The 23872-nt window shown below is 41.6% G+C and overlaps 2 protein-coding genes across 4 annotated transcripts; both read right to left on the minus strand.

The window, feature by feature from the left end:
- Window positions 1-8: 8 nt before the first annotated feature.
- On the minus strand, window positions 9-5215 carry LOC133347125 (potassium channel subfamily K member 16-like). Of its 2 annotated transcripts, XM_061559114.1 has the most exons (6): window positions 5044-5215; window positions 4647-4777; window positions 4156-4273; window positions 3124-3290; window positions 974-1142; window positions 9-223 (listed from the first exon to the last, which is right to left on the minus strand). In XM_061559114.1, the coding sequence occupies exons 2-6, from the start codon at window positions 4716-4718 to the stop codon at window positions 12-14; spliced, it is 738 nt and encodes a 245-aa protein (XP_061415098.1). In that variant the 5' UTR covers window positions 4719-4777; window positions 5044-5215; the 3' UTR covers window positions 9-11. The 2 variants fall into 2 exon arrangements, with proteins under 2 accessions (XP_061415098.1, XP_061415097.1); XM_061559113.1 differs by lacking the exon at window positions 5044-5215 and having other exon boundaries at window positions 4647-4973.
- On the minus strand, window positions 5164-22409 carry KIF6 (kinesin family member 6). Of its 2 annotated transcripts, none has more exons than XM_061559109.1 (22): window positions 22195-22409; window positions 18790-18899; window positions 17870-17944; window positions 17219-17366; window positions 16792-16901; window positions 16156-16285; window positions 15748-15954; window positions 15241-15384; window positions 14978-15064; window positions 13948-14051; window positions 12230-12335; window positions 11139-11274; window positions 10364-10606; window positions 9891-9999; window positions 9744-9799; window positions 9514-9564; window positions 9268-9352; window positions 8604-8736; window positions 7782-7867; window positions 7473-7556; window positions 6245-6351; window positions 5164-5807 (listed from the first exon to the last, which is right to left on the minus strand). In XM_061559109.1, exons 1-22 carry the CDS (start codon window positions 22255-22257, stop codon window positions 5791-5793), a joined length of 2391 nt encoding a protein of 796 aa, XP_061415093.1. In that variant the 5' UTR covers window positions 22258-22409; the 3' UTR covers window positions 5164-5790. The 2 variants fall into 2 exon arrangements, with proteins under 2 accessions (XP_061415093.1, XP_061415094.1); XM_061559110.1 differs by having other exon boundaries at window positions 17219-17355; window positions 22195-22354.
- Between the last annotated feature and the right edge of the window lie 1463 nt (window positions 22410-23872).

Raw genomic sequence — 23872 nt, forward strand, 5'->3', positions numbered from 1 at the left:
GACGACAAGGCTCATTCCCCGGCTGCTGTGCAGCCGAGCAGGCGTGCTGTACTCTTCCGTTTGTCATCGTCTTGAGGAGCGATGAGTGAGCGCTCGTCCTCGGGCTGGAGGGCCGTCGTAGAGAATGCGTGGTAGGTGGCGGCAAGGCAGGCGAGGCTGGCAACAATCCATGCGGCCACCAGTGTGCGGTAGCCTGCCACGTATTCTCGGCCGGGCTCCGAACCTAGGCAATGCAAATTACTGTAATTTGATTTTTTTTTGGCCCCTCATCGGTGAAGAGAAAAACCCGAAACGCGCGCAGCATTCGCTCACGCTCCAAGACAGAATGACTTGGGCGCAAGGAACCACAGAAGTGAGGGCTGCCAGGTGGTGAGCCAGGCCCAACATTCGCACTCGGTATGCACTTCGACTGCGTGTGCATCCCACACACAGGTTGCACAGAGTAAAGTAGTCATAGATTGATACCATTGGTGGGGAATCTGACCGCCGACCAAATATAGCTGATGACTTCATATCATACGGTCCATGGCCACATGGGCCCAAATACATGCAACCCTGCAGGAAGTGAACAAAGTGTCGGTATTTAAACTACCTCTGCACTCCCCCCCCCCCAAAGGTATCTGAAATCAAGTCCAATTCATCCCTTGTTCATGAAAAGGTTCCCCACTCTAGAGTTTTAAGAAAGGTGAACAGCAATGCTTTGATTAAGCGTTGACATCCTCCAATTATTCTGTAAACTAATAACTAAAGTGGTACCAAGGTTGCCAATGAATGTCTTTTGCTCAGATTTACAACATTTTCACTGCAATTGGGGCCAGGATAACGAGCCAATTTAAAGAGTACCATACGGTAGAACTGTGCTCTTTACCTGTTCTGTCCACACCTGTACCCCCCCCCGCCCCCAATTTCATGGGCCGTACATGGCCCATGTTATCAGACGAGCAAAGTGCCACGTTTTGTGTTCAGACCGTACCCACGACCAGGTCTCCAAAGCCGATGGTGCTGAGTGTGATGAAGGCGTAGTAGAGGCTCTTGGCAGGGCTCCATCCCTCCGTGACGGGCAGCACGGCCACGGGCAGAAGCAAGCAGAGCAGCGTTGCACCCAGCACGCAGCCACCCAGCACCAACGGCCCTGCACGCCGCTACCAGAATCAGAATATTTATTCCGGAGGAGTGAGTGAAAAGGCTCTTTTTTTTTCCACATGTCCAGTAGAGTCGGGTCAAAGTTACAACGAATAAAACACGAAAGGAGTGCAAAGTATAGGAAAGATAAACAAATCGCTTACAAAATACACAACTAAAACTATGCTATTTTTCTACATACCACGTAAAGCCCACTGGACTATTAGCTTTTCCGGAAGCAACCTGGCTACAACTGATAGCTCAACGAAGTAGCTTGTGGGGGGGGAAATACCTCGCGTACACCTTTTTGTCAAACCATTTCTGGAAAAGTGCCTCCACGTGCCATGCCGTGTTGGCTATTTGAATATACTTTACACTGGTCAGTGCGGGTGGTTGAATGGGGGGTGTAGATGTTGGGAGCATGGTATGAGACAACAATGGATTGGCTGTATTGCTCTGCTGATGTAGCCCTGCAGCTGCATAAAATACATTTTACTTCAGTTACACGAGCACAAATAGTGCAGCACGGTGAGGTTGTGGATGATGAATACCGTGGAGCGAGGTGTAAGGCGAGTAGCCTTGCGCTCAGGGTTAATGAGCAGTGTCTACCCAGTACACATCTGGCAGCAGCTGCATTATCATCATCTGTTGAGGTTAAGTTACTGGGGGCGTTCAAGTATTCTTGCCACAACAAGCTGCTCCAGTTGCCAGGTGGTGGTGGTGAAATCCTCAAGTGCATGCCATGGTGTGCATATAGCTTGGGGCAAGGCTGTAATTATAATATATATTGGGGGGGACATCCCCCCCCCCCCCCATAATCAAATATGCTCAAAATGTCCCCCCAATATATTGCTATAAAACATTTTTAAAAAATTATATTTGCGATGCTATGTAAATAAAAATGTGCTAATCCTTGGCCACAATATCTGGACTTGTCATCAAAAACGATTCATAAATTTCTGTTTAGATGATTGTGGTTATGGTTGTACTTTATGAATCCCTAATCTCTGCCATTACATACAATGAAACAAGAAAAGGTGAAAAAACAGCAATGTAATACAATACACTATTAGACATTTTTAGTGATTTTTTTTATTTTAAGCAGGAAATGGCAGGAAATGAGTTTTCAGATTTTTTTTTTCTCTGGGGGGGGGGGGGGGGGGGGGCTAGACCCTCTGGAAGATTTGGTCCCCCCCAATGTTGACTATGGCTACGGCGTTGGAGTGGGATGCCACCTCTAAGGTACAAAACACCTCTGGGTCATATCAATGGAAGCAATCTCGATACTGCGCCATGATGGGAAGATATTAACTCCCTCGCCTTGTATGAAGGAGGTCGTGGGTTTGATCCCGACCATGTCGCCTGTATACATGTGCTTCCCTTGGAATTTTTTCCGGGTCCTCCGGTTTTTACTTCCATATTTGTAAACACGCGTTTAGAGTATTTTTGGCTGCTATAAATATCCACATGATAAGCCACTTCGTTGTGTTATTATTTGTGGCCAGGTCGCTTCTGAAAAAGAGCTGTATAGCTCAGTGGGCCTTACCTGGTAAAATCAAATACATTCTTTAGTTTTACAGAAAGGGGAGTACTACATATTGTCTTGAGTTATGCATTTTATTTTATTACGGAACTGACAAAAACTTGACACTTTTCAATAACACTCCTAGAACGAAATATATAACAGGTGACATTTTGGACAGCGGTCATTATTCAACATGTCAAACGGCCCTTCAATTAAGAAGGTCCATTGGTAAAAACATCGCCTAAAAGATATATTTTAGGGTCGTGTTATTGACACGTGCGTTTTTGTAATTTGTTGTACACCGCTGCCAATGCTGTATCACAAGAGCTTTTACAACAACAACAAACGTGACACTTGCAATGCACCATGAATACCATTTGATTTCCCAAAATGAGGACGATTCTTGAGAAAATCAGTCGGTGGTGGTGGTTAAGCGCGCGCGGTCCACGTCACCGACAAGCCCACCCACGGATCACCTGGCGGACGCCTCTCAGTCGCAGCCAGCGGTGGGCGACGCGTGCCGGTGCGGCGAGGATCGGGGCGCCTCGGGTCAGCAGGCGCAGGTTGAGCGGCATGCCGAGCAGCGCGTAGAACGCGCACGCGGCGCGGCCCCACGGGGAGCCCGGCGCGGTGCTCCCGTAGCCTGCACGGGGTGGGGCAGCCTCGAGATTGTGAGCGCGGTGGGTCCCGTTGGGAACCAATTATGGAACGTGCAAGCCCAGCTGTCGTTTGTGCCCGAGCTAAGTTGAGTTTTGGATTTATTGGGGGGGGGGCGGGGGGGGGGGGTTCCCGGTATTGTACAGTAGTTTTTGGCCCCAATATTTAGATTTTATATTCATGTTTTCAGATTAAAATTGACAAACAATAGCACTGTTTTGTATGCACTCTATTAATCATGTAATTCGAGAATGATTCAGGTCTGAGATTTTATGTTTTCGGCCCGATTTCTGGATTTGTTTTATTAATCCCCAAATTGGGAACATCTTGACTTTATATGCAAGTTGTTGCTTCGGTAACAGTATAACTTGTCAATTGATGTGCATCCTCATACATTAGTCAAGGTCTCAGATTTAGCCACGGGTATCCTTGTGGTAGTGGGTTTCGCTGATGGCGAAACTACCCTAGGTGCCAGGTTAATCCATATTCTGCGTTGAGCCGAATTGGTCAACAGTTTTGGCATGTCACGTGGGTCAATTAATGGGAACTCTGCTTTGAAGCTTTCGTGACTGCAGGGATTCATCTTCTTGGTTCTTTCGGTAAAGTCACGTAAAAGGGAAATAATAAAATAATATAAATAAAACAAAATAATTCTCACGACGTTTCGGCCACAACGCAAGCAGCCATCCTCAGTCTTTCCGACAGACCTGTTCTTCACCTGAGGACGGCTGCTTGCGTTGTGGCCGAAACGTGACTTTACCGAAAGAACCAAGAAGAAGGGGAACTCTGCTGTTTCGTCCGGCAAAATCCGTTCGCCCACCTCGCCATTCTCGCCACGGTGACGGCCGTACCGATGGTGGTGACCACAGTGACGGTAAAGAGCAGTGCGCTGCTGAAGTCCCAGTTGGAGGGGCTGCTCGCTCGCCCGGCTGCGACCCGCACGCCATGGGACCTCGCATCCAGCACCTCCTGAGCGAGCGATATCATCCATCGCGTGGTGCGCGAGTCTGCTAACTGAATCGCCGAGCTGATTCAATGTGCATCCGAAACCAATTGGGCATGCTAATCAGGGCTGGGATTAATGCACGAGATCAAACTCTTAATATTGTTCAGGCAAAACATTTACCGAGCGCAATGTCTGCTATTTCATAGCATCGACCACTGGCATTTATTCCAAAACTTATCTTTAGTTCTCAGAAATGCCCTCAATCCTAGAGGTAGCAATTACGCCTTTTAGTCGTGGAATTGGTGCCACATTTAATGACGCAGTGAGCAATGATGCAAAACTAAAATCTGTGTGTGGAGCTGCCCGTGTGTAACGAAGTGCTTACAGACAAAGTACCTGCAAGAAGAGGTCTAGTGTCCCATCATCCACGCATGAGTGGTTCTGAATAAAGGTTGCCCAGGAGTCCATCAGCCGTTGCCGGATGTTCTGCTCTGCAGGCAACTCCAGCACCTGGAACACAGCTGCCCCTGCCAGAAGGTAGGCCACGTACGCAGTGGCGAGCAGGGGCAGTGTGTCAACCCTCCACGGACCAGCCATCGCACGCTCCATCAGCCGCCCGCGAGAGAAAGCATGCGCAACACCACATGCATAGCCACCCACACCCACTGGCTTCGGAGCTGCAAGCTATGCTTTTAAGTAGTATTTTACAGAGTTTTCTAAAAGAGAATAGTTCGAGTGGAATTGGTTGGAAAGCATCCTTATCTAAACCATTTGTGACGAAGCGCACGCTTGCCTTGTGGGACCGACGGTGAGGGGGGACCCCTTTGTCTTGTGACCACTTGGCGGTTGTCATGTGGGTTGTGCGTGTGTCAAAACAACAAAAAACACCAGAAGCCTTTGTGTGGTCCGTCATGCTGTATTGAAAACATTTCCATCTGTAATGCAAGTCACATGGCACAAAAATGTGGGCCATTGGGCTTCAGCTGCTAATGCAGTTGTGCCATGCCCCTGAATAATGGTTGCAGAACACAGAATTTCATTGTGGAACTAGGAGGGAAGAAAACAAATCTGTCCAGATTGTGTTTTGCCCTTCAGGGATATTTTTTTTTATAATGTATGTCCTGTTATAACATTACACAGTTCTTATAACACTATACAGTAACAAAAATACACAGCACAAGTATGACCTAGACTTTTGTTTTAGACATACATTTACCGACTCGACCAGTTTACAGCTTTTGTTCTCACTTAAAGGCATCGTATCTTACAACTATTCAAGGACCTAACGAGTCATGTGTGTGATATGAAAAAGAACACTTTAGTAATATTGTAGGTGATCACAATACATACATTTGGAATGATAATACATTACTGACTTTTAAACCATGTATTTTTTTACGTCATAAATATGTCCATACAGTATAAATGTGGTTGCCAACTATAAATGATGGCTGGATGTGTGGACGTCTCGTGGATAAGTGCTGTGCCGAGCTGGTCTGGGTTCGTGATGGTGAGCCCACTTGAATCTGGGGCATTTTCGTCACCTGTGTTCTTGAGCTGCAAAACAAACAATACAATTTGGTAGATGCTGATAAATATTTTTTTCACTTTAAAATAATGTTCATATATAGCCGACCCTGTGTCAATCCACTCCCCTCGCTATTTGATTTATTTGACCATACTTCAATACACTGGTCAGTGTGGGTAGGGTGAAGTTGGTTCGGGTAGATGCATGAGCAAAGAAGTACAGCTCAACGTTTGATTTTGTTTCATTGTGCTCTGCCACCCACAAAATAGCCTTACAGCAGCCGATAACACCTGTTTCACGCATGGTGGTCAACGTTGTTTAGCGTCCGAGATCTGACCAGATCGGGAATATTCCGAGAAATTTGGTCTGAGGCGACAACACAAATACTTGTTACATTGGCTTGCCAAAACGGTTCAATCCAAAAATAGATTACTTGTGAGTCGACAAAGCCATGGCACATGCTCACCTTTTCCATGCGTGAGCTGTCGGCGTGCCTGCACGAATGCCAGGATGTCTGCGTCGATCTTGCTGTCACCCGTCAGTGGGATGGTGGATCCCGGGGCCTCAATTGACCTGCATGGTGCATCGGACACTCGTCACCACAACTATGGCATAACTCGTGTAATTGCACGTCATATGACGGGCTCATAAACATTAAATTTAATGACCAAAAAACTATTTAAGATTGTATTGAATGTATTTAATCGAAAATATTTATGTAAATCACTTTTATCGTAAGAGCTGTTTGAGTTACATTTTTATCAGGAAGAAAGTAAACGAAATGTTTCAATCAAAATTTGTTTTCAAAACTTAAATTTTTCCTCACCTGTGAGAGTGAAAAAAAATATAAAAACACTTAGTTCTCGAGTTTTGCTTGTTGCAAATGTGCAGTTGTAGGAATTATTATAAATGTATAAGTATCGACTTACTGGATACTGTAATGATTTTGATTTGAAGCTTTCGAGACTGCAGGAATCCATACTCTTTGGATCTTTCGGTAAAGTCAAGTAGGTAGAAAAAATGATGGATCACGACGTTTCGATCGCAACAACAAGCGATTGTTTTTGTTGCGATTGAAACGTCGTGATCTAAGCGATTGTTGTTGTGATTGAAACGTCGTGATCTATCATTTTTTCTACCTACGTGACTTTACCGAAAGAACCAATGAGTACTGTATTGATGTTAATACAAAAAACATAACTAAACCGGCAGGACAGGTCGGTGTTCACTAATTTTCACTATAAGTGCAAGCAAAAGTTATCGAAGTGAAACTGCACTCGGTTCAAATTAAAATCAATTCTGCTTCTTGATAAAAATTTCCATTCGATGTACGAAAATAAAAATAAAACTATTGTCACACAAATTAACTGAATAGATAAATTATTCTGTAATGGTGTGCAAAACAAAAAGATAAAATACAAAAATAGGGGCACACTTGGCTTTTATCAAAAGCGGCACTGGTATTTTTTGGAAGATAATTTATTATTTTGTAACAAACTAATAATTAGTGACAATTTTAACAAGCCTTTCATTAAAAACTAATATTTTTTTACTTGAATGTAAATCCACGTAGCCTACCCAGCGTTACACACAGCGTACTATATGTATAATATATTGTTTCCGAAGCATTTTCTGAACCTTTCAGTTGATTAACCCCATACCAAAACTAATTTCACAAGAGGTCCTGCTGTCACCTAGCAAGAGAGGAGTGCTGAGATGCACTTGGTGCTATGGACAATGTGGAGCTTGCAGAGCTGAACCTGCTACTTGCACTGCTTCTGTAAAACACCCAATACACAGACACAATCATTGCATTTGTTAACAATCAAATTCATTATTCGCAACAGCCACCAGTAACTGTTGTGAATAAGTATCCCGGCCCAGAAAAATAAACCCAGTGTTTTTTTTCTGAAATGTTCACAATACTAGAATAGCTATCCAACACACAGGTTTGCATCACATATGGTTACACTTTTGAATGTGGCTTTTATAGTGCTGGGTACCTGTTGGCAGATTGGTTGTATGGGTCGCCTCCACTGCCACTCGGAATGGCTGCTCTCCTCGCCTGGTTCCCCTGGCTTGACACAGCCTAAAACGCAGAATAACACCACAGACATACTCTGAGACGTGCCACTTTAAGTTACGGTATGGTAAGCGTCATGTGGCACGTTTGTGTTAACCAACACTATGCAGGCAAATATTGGTGGATCGCATAAACATGTGGGACTTCTAAAACCAATAGGCTGCAAGGCACTCAAGAAATATGTGGGTTTTTTCTGGGCACTTCTTCAAAAAGACATTGGCCAAATATCCAAATGTGGGACAGTTCTGAAAAAGTCTTGACACACAGGCTTTATTGAATAAATAAGTAATATTAGACTATTACACGACTACATTAACTATGTTTTCTTACAAGATTACCAACATTCTGCATAATGAGATCATATTTTACCTTTAAGCAACATTTATACTTAGTGGCATTTTTTTATGAGTGAATGCATAAGTAAATCTACCTATGCGTATGTACACTATAATTAAAAGAAGAAAAGCTTGCCAATATCTGTGCCAAGATTGTGATTAATTAGTATATTTTGAGGTGTGCTATAAAATGTGTAGTGTGCGTTGAGTTTTTAGGAATGAACGTAATGACGTAGCATAGTTAGCATGGGCCCTTGGTGCATAGCCTGGCACCTGGGCTCCACTGGCCCATGGGCCCTGGTGCAGTTGCAACGTCTGCACACTCAATAACCACGCCACTGATTGAATGGATCGTTGCGTCACTCTTCGTCTCCGGTTGCTTTATAAATGCGATGTTTTGCGCTCACCCTGCGAGCGACCTCCTCTGCCCACCAGTCGTCAAAGTCTCTCTGCAGCTTGAGTTTCGCCTTCTCTAGCAGGTGCTGCAGGTGCTCAATCTCCGTTTTCAGCACCTTCAGGCGAGTGAACGCCTCCTTATAGCTGTGCAAAAATAAGTACACTCTTACAACCCGATCTGAGAGTCACATCAACTTAAGTCATTGGGCTGGTGGGTTCGAGTACCCTGTTATCTCAGACCATTTATGTAGTTCACAAACTGCAAGAGTAATTGTTGACCTTCATATACATGGCTAGTTGCACTCCCAGCAAATACATTAATACATGCTGATTATATGTTCAAAGCAAATGGACAATTTTATACTTTCAATTGTAAATTAAGTTAATTATATGTTGTAATTATATAAAGTGTAAACGTTTTAACTTTTTTTCAAGAGATTTTCAATAATTTAAATGTACCCATCTAAAGCCGAAAAATATGGTTATCTCACATGAATTACAATATGATCTAGATTTGTACAGCATCTAAATGCAACCGCATCACAAAATCCTGTACAGAAGCAGGAGACATTTATTTTATATAGAGAGCCAGTCAGTCATATGCACAAAACAGAAGGATAAATTAGCAGCACACAAGGTTTGGAAGGATCTTGTAATACTCGAAAAAAACCCGACCTGCTCTTTTCCCCCTCAATACGCGCTCGCATGTCTTCCTCCACTGGGTCTGACTCGTCAACCCCAGGCAAAGCTTTGCTCACTCCTGTGGAAGAATGCGAAGAGCCATTTTCAGAGAGAAAGATGCCCATCTACTCTGGATTCTACAAGCTTAACAAATAAGTCGCATGTGAGCAGAATTGTATTGTGTGTGGCTTCATAATATGAATGCACAGGTGTTTTAGGAAGTAGGCCTAACACTTGTACCTTGAGCTGCCCTCTGCATTCGTCTGTGATCGATTTGAGATTTCAGCTGATCTGAAAAGACATTTTTTAAATCGTCTTAAAATGTAACTGTACTGCAACAAACTGTTTTACCAACACGATACACATAAAGACCCTCAAAATATTATCATCGTAAGAGGCAAACTTAGGAATGTCATCACATCAATGTCCTCAGTAGTTCATCTGCCACAGCAAAACTATGACTGACTTACTTATCTTTGACCTTGCCTGGTTCACGGTCTCCCCTAAAGCCTTGGCTTCTGCATATCTGCGCAATGCACACAGAGAGATACATTTATCACAGATTGAAACACGTTTCCACCAATTATTATTTTACTCTTGTAAGGAGGAAGATGTACCTCTGTTTGAGGATGTACTTGTTGTCTTCTATTGTTATGTTGTCAGCATAGTCTCGCCTAAAAATATCAAATGCCTCCTTTCGTCCAGTTGACTTCTCCCCATACACCACTGGCTCCAAAGAACAAAAAAATATGTTAATGAAGAAACACTTAAATACATTTTACCTTCAAATTCCTTGAAATTACTTCTTTATGAACCTTTTTCAATACAGTATTTTAAATTATGGATAATGTTTATGGTTCCAGCTGGTGAATATTAATACTTTGAATATTACTTCATCACATTAAACATCACTGTAGGACACGGCACACTTTTAGTGCAATGCTGGAATATTGCCTTGCTGAAATGTATCTGCTTCACCAACCTGCTCTGATCAACATCAAATAACCCACACAACTGAATGGCATGGGGAGGCCCTCATACAGAAGTGGATTGAAAATAAGGCTATATAGACATGTGAAATGTGTCTTACGCTGCATTCCATTTGTTGCTGATGTACTGGCAGAATTTGTCCCATTGAAACTGGAGGAAGATGACATGTAGTGGTCTCGTGACTGTGCTGGGACCCATTCCGACTCTTTATCGTAGACAGCCACCGTCTCCCGTTGCCCGTCGGCCTTGGGGCCTCCATCCCGCTCGCCTGTCAGGGCCTGCAGCTGTCGCCCCACATCCTGCACATGCTTGCGCTCCTTCTTCAGCATGCTGACAAGAACGTCTGAGCACAGCGTAGTAGTGAAACACCACAAAACCATTTGGAGGAGCAAGTGTGTCTGCATTAGACTCTGAATAACTGTGGCCAAGTTGTAGTCAAATGTGACTTTATCATGCTTTGTTTACTTCAATACTGTATAGCAATCACAGTCATTGTAACTGTATCAGATACATCTACAGCCCATTTGTCAATCCACTGATGGATGAGCAAACTTCCCCAATCCAGACAGATGGTCTGGGTTGTTTAACTATACTTTACCACACTCGTCAGTGTGGCTGGTGAAGTCAGAGACCTTAAATATTGGAGCATGATAAAGTACAACTAATTTTAATGTACTGCCCTAATGTCACCTATGACAACCTGTTGTCCATGGTGGTCGCCCTTCCAAGCACTATCCAGGATGAATGCTAGTTAGCTTCCAAGATCTGACAATATCAGGTACATTCGAAGTTATTTGGTCATAAGATTTAACTTAACGCTATGCAGTGATTATAACGATATGCAGTAATGGAGTTGCACAGCATTTGAAGGATACTGATTTCATTGTCTCTCTGTTGAACGAGTTCCTTCAGCCTCCGGATATCACTTTCGCTACCCGGATCATCGTTCTTCTTGCTGGGATTTTCCCGTTCCGATCCACCAGAGGACGCCCTTCCCTGCCGAATGTGCCGCTATCCATGACATCCACGCACATAAAGAAAGGCAAGTGATGTTAGGAAGCACCTGTTCAGGTTAGCATCGTAAATGAATCATGTATTGTATATGCTGTAAATCTGCAAAGCCCAGCACATGAGATAACCTATGTCGCACCCACTGTATGTGCTTTCAACATAAAAAGTTCACTCCCTTGAGCCTAATTGCCAAAAAATTACTCCCACATGAAACTCACCAATTAAGTCAAGGCAAATTATAATAATTATAAAACAAATGGTTGTGTACTTTATTGAATTACCACTCTTGAGAACAGATGTAGAAATAACGTCAACTCGAATTACATTAACAGAAAACACAACATATTATTTTCGTTAAAAGCAAATATTAGGAAACTTTAATCCACGTTTGGTATGCTATGCTTTGAATCTCCCAGCAAACTATTATATCTTCTATAATATTCCAGAAAACATTGTCTTCCATATTATTATATCTTAACGACACAAAATTGAGTGATATGCCACTTAAGCAGAGATGAATGCTATTTGTACTGGCGAGCCCTCTTCGGGGCACAACTCAACATTAAATAGTGTAGAAATCGCAATAGGCCTCAAAAAGCTAAACCAAAATATAACTAAATTTATTTTTTATTTTACGAGGTAATTCCCACTGAGCTATATAGCTCTTTGTCAGAAGCGACCTGGCTATCACAAATGATCGCTCAATGAAGTGGATTTTCACGTGGAAATGTATAGCAACCAAATACTTGAATTGCATGTTTTTAAATGTGGAGGGAAAAACCGGAAGACCCGGATAAAAATCCACACGACCACGTGGAGAACGTGCAAACTCCAAAAATACAGGCATCAGGGTTAGAATCGAACCCACGACCTCTGGCATACCAGGCGAGGTAGTCAACGCCTCGCCACTGTGTCCAAGGAAACCCAGTGAGCGCCCTCCCTGCCCTTCAGGCACCTTTAGGAGACTGAAGCAGTGATGGATCTTGCGCATGTCAGCCCCCACTTCCAGGGAGGCGTCTGCATCAGCGTCCTCCACGTAACCCCTCACCATTTCCTCCAGCCTAAGGGTACAGCAGTGCACATTAGTCTGACGGATGGCAGCCCACTTGTCTATGGCATTTAATCAATGTCAAAATTGTTCCATGAGGTTGTTTGGATTTCGCAGCATTTTGGGATAGGTTCTTTTAAGGTGACGGCTAAGATCGTGTGCAAGTTTATTGCGCAAGGGCTAGGATAGGGTTTAAATGTATAGACAAGCCATTACAACTTGAGCCTTGGGCTACACCCATTTTAAACCTTTAAAACAGTCTGCTTCAGCAGCTTTCCTCTTTTCTCCTGCTGATGACGATCGCTTGTCTTGTGATCGAAACGTCGTAGTTTTTTGTTATTTTCTTTCAACCTATCTTCGTGACTTTACCGAAAGACCCAAAGAATACCATTACAACTTATTTATTTTTTAACTGGTGTTTTGAATCAATTTTGTAATTTACATCATGGTAAACTTAAAGCTTAATATTCAACATCTATTGTTTGGAAAGGTGAGCTAAAATAAAATTCGGAATTCATTTGAAAGAGCTCATTATCAAAAGTAAATGTTTAAATAGATGATGGATAACATTTAATCAGATTTGTCTGTTTGGTGAAGGGGAACATTTTTAAATTATTATATACGCTTAATTTGTATAAAGATTGAGGATGTATTCAATCTTACAGCATTTCAAGTGGATTGTTTTAATAGCAGGTATATTATACACATTGGAATAAAATACCAGGTGTATGAAACCATAATTTAAAGCAAATTTTATCATGAGGGCCTTTGTAAGCTACACGCATATATTCTATACGTATGTTTTACCCAAACTTGTATGTTAATTATTTTGTGAGGTAGAAAAAATAAATGTGCATCTTTAATAAATGTTATCTTCTCTTTACAGGGTTTTACATACAAAACGTAAATATTGTTCTGCATTAATAGTATGGTATCCATGGGTGGGTAAACTACTGGCAAAATGCATTATCACACTGCAAAGCCGAAATGCTAAAGACACTACAGGTGAAGCTTGCTAAACGAATTAGTAAGTGTTTCAACATCTCTTTCAGAGTCCGATTGTAATTTACTCTTAGTGGAAGCGTAACGGAGGCACTTGCGCCCCATCATTTTGGAAAAAGGTAGTAAATTGTTAAGTGATCGCTTTGCAATAGTACTTTTGTTATAGGTTTACACCACTTGAGTTATATCAGCATAGAAAATCTAAAGTAAAATTTGCTAAATAAGATGCTACTCATTTTAATTACTTGAACAGTACGAAAACAAAAATAAATTGGAATGTTGATTATAAAAAGACGTCAAGAAAAAATTATAGATTTATCAATGACAGTTCTTACTCAGAAGCCCTATCACAAAACCAAGATGACACAGCTCTCTGATGTGTTTTGTGGTTGTACCGTGTGTGGATCGGCATGATGTCCTAACACATCAGAAAACTATGCAGTACAACCGCGATAACCTACCCAGTAACACTATTACTATTTAATCAACCTGTTATAAAACGGCATAATGCTGGGAACTCAAGAGAACAAACAAAATCTAGGGCCCTCTCATTGACTGTAACCACTATGTGACCCTTAATTCTGCTGCCAACTCCAGTGTTAACATCATGTCTGGTCACATACTGCTGCAGTTCCACAGCATCCAGGTCCTCTGTGCGTGGCTGTCCTGTCACCAGAGCCAACTCATCCCTTAGTTGCTGTATCTCCTTCTTGAGACGCACAATTACCTGCAGGGAAGAAGTTGTAGAGGGCAATGAGTATTGGTTGTATGTAGGTTTGATCAATTATTTATTCTATTCTGTGTAAATATTATCAACGCATTGCTTGTTTCAAATCACAGATGTATGCAATTATAACATTTTCCAATCCTGCTTGCCATGCAATGCGTATAATGTGGATGATGTGAAGGAATTTGAAATATTATGTAAGAATAAAAACACAGCCATATATTTTGAAATGGGATGGAATTGCATTGGATGTGCATCGTGGGTGTTTAATGCGTTATCCTGAAGTGAGCTCTATGTCAGCCTGGACCAGAGGTGCCACTGCATGCCTGAGGTAGACGCTTCCTTCCCATTCACATGCTCACAGCAGGTAAGGGTCTGCAGTTTAGCTTAAGCCCTTCTCACCGGTGGCGCTACCGTTTTGCTAATATTTACATTAATTCCCTAACCATGATTTACTTCCTGGATAATAACACTATGCAGCTGCTTAAGACTGTTATGAAAAATGACTCGTTACACTGCAGTTCATAAACCACATTTCTGTATGACAAAGAAAAAGATAAATTATAAAGTATATTGTCTGGAATTGTGGTTTATTGTGGCTGGTTTTTACTTTAAAACACCAATTTGCTTTATATGGCTTACCTGGGCGTTTTCTCCCCCATATTCTATCTACATCAGCTCAGCCATTTTTCCAGAATATATATATTTCATGCAAACAAAAATGCATGTTCTGAAAGCATGTGATGTCATTGCACACACTATGGCTTCATAAGTCATAAATAATGCAGTGAAGCACGATAACTCTGTGTTGTCTAGACGTATTGTTACGAAGGCCTAACTAGAGAACACAGCTGAACAATCAGAAGGCATTTCAGACATTGTTTTGCATTAATTTATCAATGTCCTCCTAATTTAATAAACCTTACCAGCCTCGGATCGACTTCTTCATTTAGTATAGCTTCATTCTTTATAAGAGCTACTCTCTGAGCAAATCGACAAGTAGAAATGGATTCCTGTACAAGAAAAGAAAATGTCATTACACTTCTCTTGAAACACAGAGTATGTTGTAACGTTTGTGAAAAATGTTATCTCTGCAGCTACGCGTTTTTATTGCATTTACTTGAATTTAAAGTCATTAAGTGACCATTATGGTTTGAAGGTGCAATGTGTTGAGTACAAAGGGGCATACATCAATGTTGCGCTTGTCCACAGCCAGAGTGGCGATCATGGTTGTCATGCAGTTGCCACCCAGGCTATCTCTCAGCACCGATGTCATCATGGAGTTGCGGTAAGGAACGTGCGAGCGGTTTTTCTCCGACAGCGCTATTATCACCTGGCGACATCACTTTCAGTTATTGTCATACTTTCAGATAAGCAAAGAGCTGCTCCCCACACGCAAGGTCACAAAACATCGCTACTGACTTCTTTATTGTGTTTTTTAAACAAAAACAAGTTCAAGGCAATTTTAGTATGAAGTTACATGAAATATATTTATATTGCATAATCAGCAATATATCTGGAATTCTAAAGATAAAACTTTTTTTTTTAATCAAAGTTGCTGAGCACAGACACAGGCCTAAAACACCAAGTGGAACTAACAGCACTGTCGAAGGTGTAATAAAGAGTTAATAGGTTTTTTGAGTTAAAATATTTGCTGTGATGCAGAATGAGCAATACCGGTCACGTGCAGGCGCACCTGCTCTAGGTAGTGCAGGGAAAGGTTGATGTACTTGGCTTCAGTGAGCAGTATGCCACCCACGCCGGTCTTGGAAACACGCTCAGAACCCGCCAGGTCGACGAGGTGTAGCTTGGAGCGGCACAAAGTGGTGGAGCCAGGCTCCCTCCCACACACGTGCAGTGTGAAGATGCAGTGCGAGCGTGTGGACGCCTGGTTCATTGGTGTCTGGCCAACCGAAATATTTCATAATGGCCATTAAACATAGATATCCTCACAAAGGTTCAATTATATAGCAGACAGCTATGAACTATTTTATGGAATAGTTTTTATTTCATGACAACTCCAATTTTTTTTTTACAAAAGACATTCAGCATTTATGATTCATCTGAAATTAACAGCATAGTAATCGTTGGGAATTCGTAGCACCTCGGCAATCATACGATTAGTGTCACCCAAGAACAGCAGGTTGAGGGCTTCCTCCTGACTGCTAGCCTGGTGCAGTGAGAGGTTCTTCAGATGCACAATTTGTTCTGTGTCCTCCATAAGTGTCACTTTTCTGTCCAGACACAGACATACAGAAATAACTACTGTAACGTGTGTTATTTGTAAATAACACATTTTTTAAATAAAGCATTTTATATTGAGAGTATGAAAATGCAGAATTTACTCTGTAATTGTTTTTGTAGTTTATGTGTTGAGTAATGAAGGCAGAAACTATCACACCATCCATTATACTTAAAGAGTCATAACGGCTACCAGAATTGAATTTACACATTTGCAGTCGTTTTGCCACTAATGGCAGGTTTGCACAAATGATTAAGAGGTCTCAGATACATTATTCTGATGAAAGGGATGTATCCTTCTCAGTCACACAGCTGTCATTTCAATTACAGGATTTTAGGGCTTGTCTTGGAAGAATAAAACAATCTACCGTATCTAATTATAGGCACTAAAATGTCCTGTGGGACCCAAGGGACACGTGTATAAGTACTCTCTAAATCGACGAACATTATAGGCCATACTGTGGGCTGATGCAAGCATTACAGCCAAATATGCACTTACGGAAGGTCTTCCAGTTTTGAGGCTTCGTGTCGAGGATTTAACAAATCGTAGCCATTCTCATTGTAGATCTCCAGGTAGGAAATGTGAGCTGTGTACACTCTGTTAGTGTCCTGTTTGGGAAAAAAGGTACTATGAAAAAACACTGTTTTTTTTGTTACTCATAAAATGCACAATAGTTTAATACGGTAGTGTTTGAGAATGTTAATTTAAATTAACACTATGGAAATTGAACACTAATCTATAGCATACATGGAGTTGCTTGAGCTACTTCTTTTCGGCACATAATGTAGAGTGCTGTGTTTATAGCGTCTTGGCAAAAATTCGAATTGATCATGCATTACATACGCACATGTCACAATTAATTTTAGACAACTAAATGTATCTTAAACGGGTGCTGCATGCTGGCCATGGCACACATTGGCCCTACCTTCTGGAATTGCTCAAATAGGTAGCCAAGTATCCTGGGAATGATGCCCCGGTCTGCAAAACGTTCAGCCCCTCCTGTGATGGTGAACGTCTTGCCGCTGCCAGTCTGGCCGTAAGCAAAGATGGTCCCATTGTAGCCTGAAAGCACACTGACAGTGTCCAGAGCTCTAAGTGCCAAAGGACAAACCCCACAGATCCTTACATAGAACGTGGGTGGCAATAAGATTGTTGCAATTTTTTACGTGTTTGAAAGCTTCTCTTTACCAATTTGGCCATAGCAAAATATGGTGTACATCAAAATATGGTGTACATCAAATTAATGGATTATAAATGTGTTTTTCATATGAAACAGCTACAGCAGATAAATGTTGGAGCTTACTTGGCCAGACAAACCTCAAAATTTATCTAAAGATGTACTGAAACAAAAAAAACACATTACAATACAGGATCAACAGACACAGCACAGTGTATCATTGCCCACAAAGTGTGAATGGGAAATATTGGTAAATTTAACGTGAATAAGGTCTTGACTGAAGTTTTAGAACCACTGTTGTACAGAATAAAATGTTAACCGGAATGCATTGGTTAAAATGTTCAAGAATATGCGAGATGTTTACTTAACCCCCATAATCCCAGGGCTTCTGGCACATACCTGTCAGCAACAGGCCTGGCAATTGTTTCAAAGATTTCTTCTTGTTTTGCTTGCTGATCAAAAATTTTCTTGAATCTGAACATAGTTTTCCATTAAAAAAAACGAAAAAAATACATGAGTCAGAGGTACACATGGTGCAATTATTTATTTTTAAATATATATTTGTGTTGTCATGACATTTGGTTATTTATTTGCAGGTAGCGCAGTGGCAGAGTTAGCAGCTAACTGGAAGATGTATAATTCAAATCCTGGTTGGGGGTTGACTCTACCTATCATCCATCCAGGGTTCATAATGAATACCACATTGTGGGAGATTCAACAGTAGTTATCCTATGGATAGATTCACTCCACCAAAACAATGTGGAATTTCTACTCGTGGCTCAGGGCTGTCAATTTCAGTTGAGCACTGCCTCAATGCTCATTTGAGCAAGAAATCACATTAACGTTTTAGACTACTAATATATAACTATGCACGTTATGGGTAAGTTAACTTAAATGATAATTAGTATTACTGAAAATACATCAGAAAACAAATTATAGCAATACTCTTGATTGAAATACTTATACGTTTATGTTCAACAAATACTTGAGTGGCTCTGGGCTTATTCCAATTGTACATGTGCATATCAACGTGAAGTGTGGCGATATAATACCGATGACCAGCTTGGCATGGGAAGGCCCTCATCCAACAGTGGATGGACGTAAAAACTTGACGTGTATCTATGCAGTCATACCATTGTAATGCAGTATGTATTTTTTCAGACTTGGAAACATTTTACAATTACCAACGCAATAACAGCTGTGAATGTTTTGCATGCTGCATTAGGCCCATGGGCCAAATACTGAATATCCCAAGTCTGCTCACATGGTCTGCTATCAGATTTAAGACATGGTGCGTTCGGGCGCGTGTTTGAGCTTACTGAAATTTGTAACTCTCTCTTTTGTTGTTGACAAAGCCTTCGGCCAGGTCCCTAGGCACCACAAACTCCAACAGTGGAGTCCTCCCGTCATCCTCTTCCACTGAGTAAAGCTGTGTCAAACACATCAGACATTACCCATTGTAAAATGATTCTATGTGGATGACTGTATAATAAATGTACTAAGGATAATAATTTACCGACAGGTTATTATCACTACATATCATTTGTATCCCTCCTTATGGAGTTCCTTTAAATATTTGTAATTTAGTGATGTGGCTGTGTGAAGCGAGAATAGTTGACAAACTGTTTGCCATTCTGTTCACTGCATATTTAATAATTAAAATGTACACTGGCAGGGACACTGCCAAAAAAAACACATGTAAAATCCATGTGCGGTGAAAATAACAAAAGCAAGTATTTCTTCTGTGCATCACATTATCAAATCTAAGTAACTTTTTTTCAAGAACACCATTCCCAAAAAATGTTAAAACGGGACACATGGCTAAATGTCATTAAAAAAAACGTATGTGAGTAATGCGAGTTCATTTAAAGGAATGCACATCATCATGCATGAGTTTATTTTTGACATGGAGGTGTGCACTACATATGTGGGGAACATACACATCCTCACAGGAAGCAGGCCTCAAGAAATCCTATCAGCTAAATCGTTGACCTCTGTACCTGTGCCTCCTAGTGTTGCTGAAAAGTGCGATAGAAGCTTGATTCTCTGGTAAGGGGTTCAACTAAAATGTGCAGGTGGAGCTTTCCAAACATTTCAAATGCGAGGGAGCTGTCAGGCGGCAATACTTTCCAAGGCTTTTTGTAAAAGTAGCACCTGGTAAACATGTTAACACGTGTAAGCATGTTTTCTCGATTTCAAATCTCTTTATCGGACAAAAAGTGTACAATTCCATCCATTATCCTGAGTGAATAAAGTGTAGTAAGCCAATAAGTTCAGGGTTCTCATTGGACAACTGGCACATTATGCAATTAAATCACCAATTACTGGGAAACGAATAGCATGAAATCCATATCGCTTGCAATTCACTTAAGTTATACCCCGCACAAATGCGTGGAAAGTGCTTGTTAATAATACAACTCATGTCATCTAGCAAACATTGTTGTCTTTGTTATATCCAACACGGCAGCTGCTCCGCAATTTACGGCACACATATAGCCCTTTAAAACGCAGAGACGCGGCCATAAAGAGCATAAATACAATGTTCCATGTTTGCGGTTGGGATCTGGTATATAGGGTTAGCTAGGGTTGGGGCTGATCATGCTTAAAGGTTAGAGAAAGGGACAGTGTGAGCGAAGCAGTAAGGGTTAGAGGCAGGATTTGAGATGTGGCTGAGAATAGGGCTGGGGTTAAACGAGTGGGTTAGCTCGGGGACCGGAATAGTGTCAGGGTCATGTTTGGGGTCAGGGGTAAGAACGGGAGTAGGGTTACAGCCAGTGATTGTCTGCTGTCAGTGTAGGGTCAGTGCTGTGCTGGTCGTGTTTGTGTTGTGTGGTAAAGTTATTGTTTTGTTAGTGTAGTGTGTGGGCCCCTGTAGTGTGGGATTTGTGTTACGATGTTAGTACTGTGTTAAAGTGTTCGTTTTGTGTTACAGCGTTTGTCTTGTATAGGAGTGTCGGTCTGATGTTGTAGTGTCCTCATGTTATATAGGCTTGTGTTCGTACTGCTATAGTTTTAGAACGATTGGACATCTGCGATAAGAAGCTGTATAGCTCATTCTGAGAACAATATATTGTTAGTACTGCTGGTGTTAGAGCAATTATAATCTGTACTTCGATAGTGTTGTTAGAACTGCACTGTTGTGGTGTTAGTGTAATTGATATACGTGTTCGAGTGATAGTGTAACAAGCTGTTAGCTTTAGTTTTGTAATGGCGTTATAGTGTTTAAGTTGTTATCTTGTGAATAAAGTACGTACTTTTATAGTGTTTGTATTGCTGTAGTATAAGTCATGTTAGTGTTGGGGCTGTTGTTGTGTTGGTACTGTTAAGTATGTGTGTGTGTAATATGTGCACTATGTTAAACGTCGCCAACCGTGTTAGTGCTGATAGAGTTAGTATTGAGTGATCGTACTGTTAGTGTTAGTTGAGTTACAGTGTTAGTACTGGAACAGTGATAGTGTTAGTACTGGTACGGTAATAGTGTTAGTACTGTTAGAGTGTTAGTACTGGTACAGTGTTAGTACGGTGATAGTGTTAGTACTGTCACAGTGTTAGTACTGTTACAGTGTTAGTTAAGTTACAGTGTTAGTACTGTCACAGTGTTAGTACTGTTACAGTGTTAGTTAAGTTACAGTGTTAGTACTGTTACAATTTTAGTACGGTAATAGTGTTAGTACTGTCACAGTGTTAGTACTGTTACAGTGTTAGTTGCGTTAGTGTTAGTACTGTTACAGTGTTAGTCCTGGTACAGTGTTAGTGTTAGTACTGTCACAGTGTTAGTTGAGTTACAGTGTTAGTACTGTTACAGTTTTAGTACTGGTACAGTGATAGTGTTAGTACTAGTACGGTAATTGTGTTAGTACTGTATTAGTACTGTTACAGTGTTAGTACATGTACAGTATTAATACTGTTACAGTGATAGTGTTACTATTGTCAGTGTTAGTACTGTCAGTATTAGTACTATTACAGTGTTAGTACTGGTACAGTGTTAGTACTGGTACAGTGATAGTGTTAGTACAGTATTAGTACTTTTACAGTGTTAGTACTATTACAGTGTTAGTACATGCACAGTGTTAGTACATGTACAGTGTTAGTACTATTACAGTGTTCGTACTGGTACAGTGTTAGTACTGGTACAGTGATAGTGTTAGTACTATTACAGTGTTAGTACTATTACAGTGTTAGTACATGCACAGTGTTAGTACTATTACAGTGTTAGTACTATTACAGTGTTAGTACTATTACAGTGTTAGTACATGCACAGTGTTAGTACATGTACAGTGTTAGTACTATTACAGTGTTCGTACTGGTACAGTGTTAGTACTGGTACAGTGATAGTGTTAGTACTATTACAGTGTTAGTACATGTACAGTGTTAGTACATGCACAGTGTTAGTACTATTACAGTGTTAGTACTATTACAGTGTTAGTACATGCACAGTGTTAGTACTATTACAGTGTTAGTACTATTACAGTGTTAGTACATGTACAGTGTTAGTACATGCACAGTGTTAGTACTATTACAGTGTTAGTACTATTACAGTGTTAGTACATGCACAGTGTTAGTACTATTACAGTGTTAGTACATGTACAGTGTTAGTACATGCACAGTGTTAGTACTATTACAGTGTTAGTACTATTACAGTGTTAGTACTATTACAGTGTTAGTACATGTACAGTGTTAGTACATGTACGGGTGTGTGTCGGTTCTGCGAGAGCTCCCCTCACCCCGGCAGCGTTCTTCCTCGCAGGTTTAAGCCGCGCGTAGATCTGAATGGTCTGCTTCACCATTGTTCAGCCGCCGAGCGACCCGAACGAAAGGAGAACGATAGCAGCAGCAACAACGACGACGACGACGACCGGCACAGACGTCCACCGACACATCAATGCACTTTCACGTCGGCATAAGCCTCCATTGATACTGCCTTGACGACCGCCGCCGCGCCCCCCCCCCCCCCCCCTTAGCAACCCCCCCCCCCCCCACCCTTAGCAACAACCATCAACCACCCGTGGGTTCCCCTTAGCAACGCACGCGCCGCCGCAGCCGCCGTAGTCGTCATCGGAGTTTTAGAAACGCGAGAGCGCTCGGCATCTCCTCCACCCCCCCCCCCCACTGCCAATCACTCACCACAGGGGGCCGTTCATAATGACGTCACGCGATTTTGGACGATTTTTGACCCCCCCCCCTCTCGTCGTCGTCACATGGCGTCACAAAGAGTGAGCCCCCCCCTCCTCCTCCTCCTCCTCAAATATGACGTCACAAAGCTCTGTCCCCACCCCCCAAAAAATATAAAAAATGATTCAAATCGAAATTTTGATTTAAAGATTTCGTGACTGCAGGGATTCTTATTCTTGGTTCTATCGGTAAAGTCACGTAGAAGGGAAATCATAAAATAATAAAAAAATATGTTAAACGTCGCCAACCGTGTTAAAACATATTTTATTATTTTCCTTCTACGTGACTTTACCGAAAGAACCAAGAATATGCTTCCAATCGCTTTAAACTATTGTCATTGTAGTGCGTATTTAATGTGGCGCTGCACTCTGATGTTGTAGGAGAAAACATGTATTACAAAGTCTATTTAATTAAGTAGAACGTGTTGTCTATATTTATTGAAAGTTGCGCATTTTGATGTGACGTCACATTTCTCACCCCCCCCCCACCTCGTCACACATCGTTACAAATGTCTGACCCACCCCCCTAGGTGCGTGACGTCATTTATGGACGGCCCCACATCCCACCAATACATTCATTCAATGACAAGCACGTGGAGCGCGTCTGTGTGATGGAGCGATGGTGGTGGTTGGGTTCTAATGATCCACAATATAGGGTTTTTGGGGGGGTAAATGCAAATGCGTCGTTAAACCCGCCGCTACCACCCGACCCAGCCAATTAGTAAGGTTCGTCACGTCAACAGAACGTGTCAATTCGTTACGAGTACAGCACGCCGGTGTGTTGGAGAGTAAATCCACAACATTTACAATTTGAGTACGACGTTTCGCCGGTAATTACAACAAGCATAATCAGGCGACAGCCAGATTTGTGGAGAAAAAATGATTTTTCTGTGCTGTACTAGTAACGAATTGGCATGTTCTGTTTACGTGACAACCCTTACTAATTGGCTGTGTCGGGTGGTGGCGGGTTTAACGACACATTTATATTTACGGAATCTAATCCAAAAAATACTTCTATTATGGATACTATTAGTCGCGAAATCCTACGTGTTAAACGGTTATAATGACGTTTCTATACAACGTGTTAAATGCCTGATTGGCTAATGTCAATTTGAAGTTAGAGACGTTCTGCAAAGCCGAGTTACTGATGGTAGTTCAGACGCTGTTCTACAAGGGTCGGAGAGTTGAGTGAGCAGAACGGGTTGAAACCTGAGTGAGTATAACTAAAAAC

The sequence above is a fragment of the Lethenteron reissneri genome, chromosome 25 (genome assembly GCF_015708825.2).
Source record: "Lethenteron reissneri isolate LAM-NWPU_2019-01 chromosome 25, ASM1570882v1, whole genome shotgun sequence".
NCBI classification, from domain to species: domain Eukaryota; kingdom Metazoa; phylum Chordata; class Hyperoartia; order Petromyzontiformes; family Petromyzontidae; genus Lethenteron; species Lethenteron reissneri.

What these genes read in the sequence shown, in the direction of transcription:
- LOC133347125 (XM_061559113.1), bottom strand. Translation starts at nt 4,859, where the DNA reads ATGGAGCGTGCGATGGCTGGTCCGTGGAGGGTTGACACACTGCCCCTG. An exon ending in CACTGTGGTCACCACCATCG is followed by an intron (nt 3,291 to 4,155) that starts GTACGGCCGTCA and finishes CACCCCGTGCAG; the next exon opens with GCTACGGGAGCACCGCGCCG. An exon ending in CTTTGGAGACCTGGTCGTGG is followed by an intron (nt 224 to 973) that starts GTACGGTCTGAA and finishes TGCATTGCCTAG; the next exon opens with GTTCGGAGCCCGGCCGAGAA.
- KIF6 (XM_061559109.1), bottom strand. Translation starts at nt 22,257, where the DNA reads ATGGTGAAGCAGACCATTCAGATCTACGCGCGGCTTAAACCTGCGAGG. An exon ending in GCCAGGCCTGTTGCTGACAG is followed by an intron (nt 17,367 to 17,869) that starts GTATGTGCCAGA and finishes GGACACTGTCAG; the next exon opens with TGTGCTTTCAGGCTACAATG. An exon ending in AAGAAGTCGATCCGAGGCTG is followed by an intron (nt 14,052 to 14,977) that starts GTAAGGTTTATT and finishes TCTTCCCTGCAG; the next exon opens with GTAATTGTGCGTCTCAAGAA.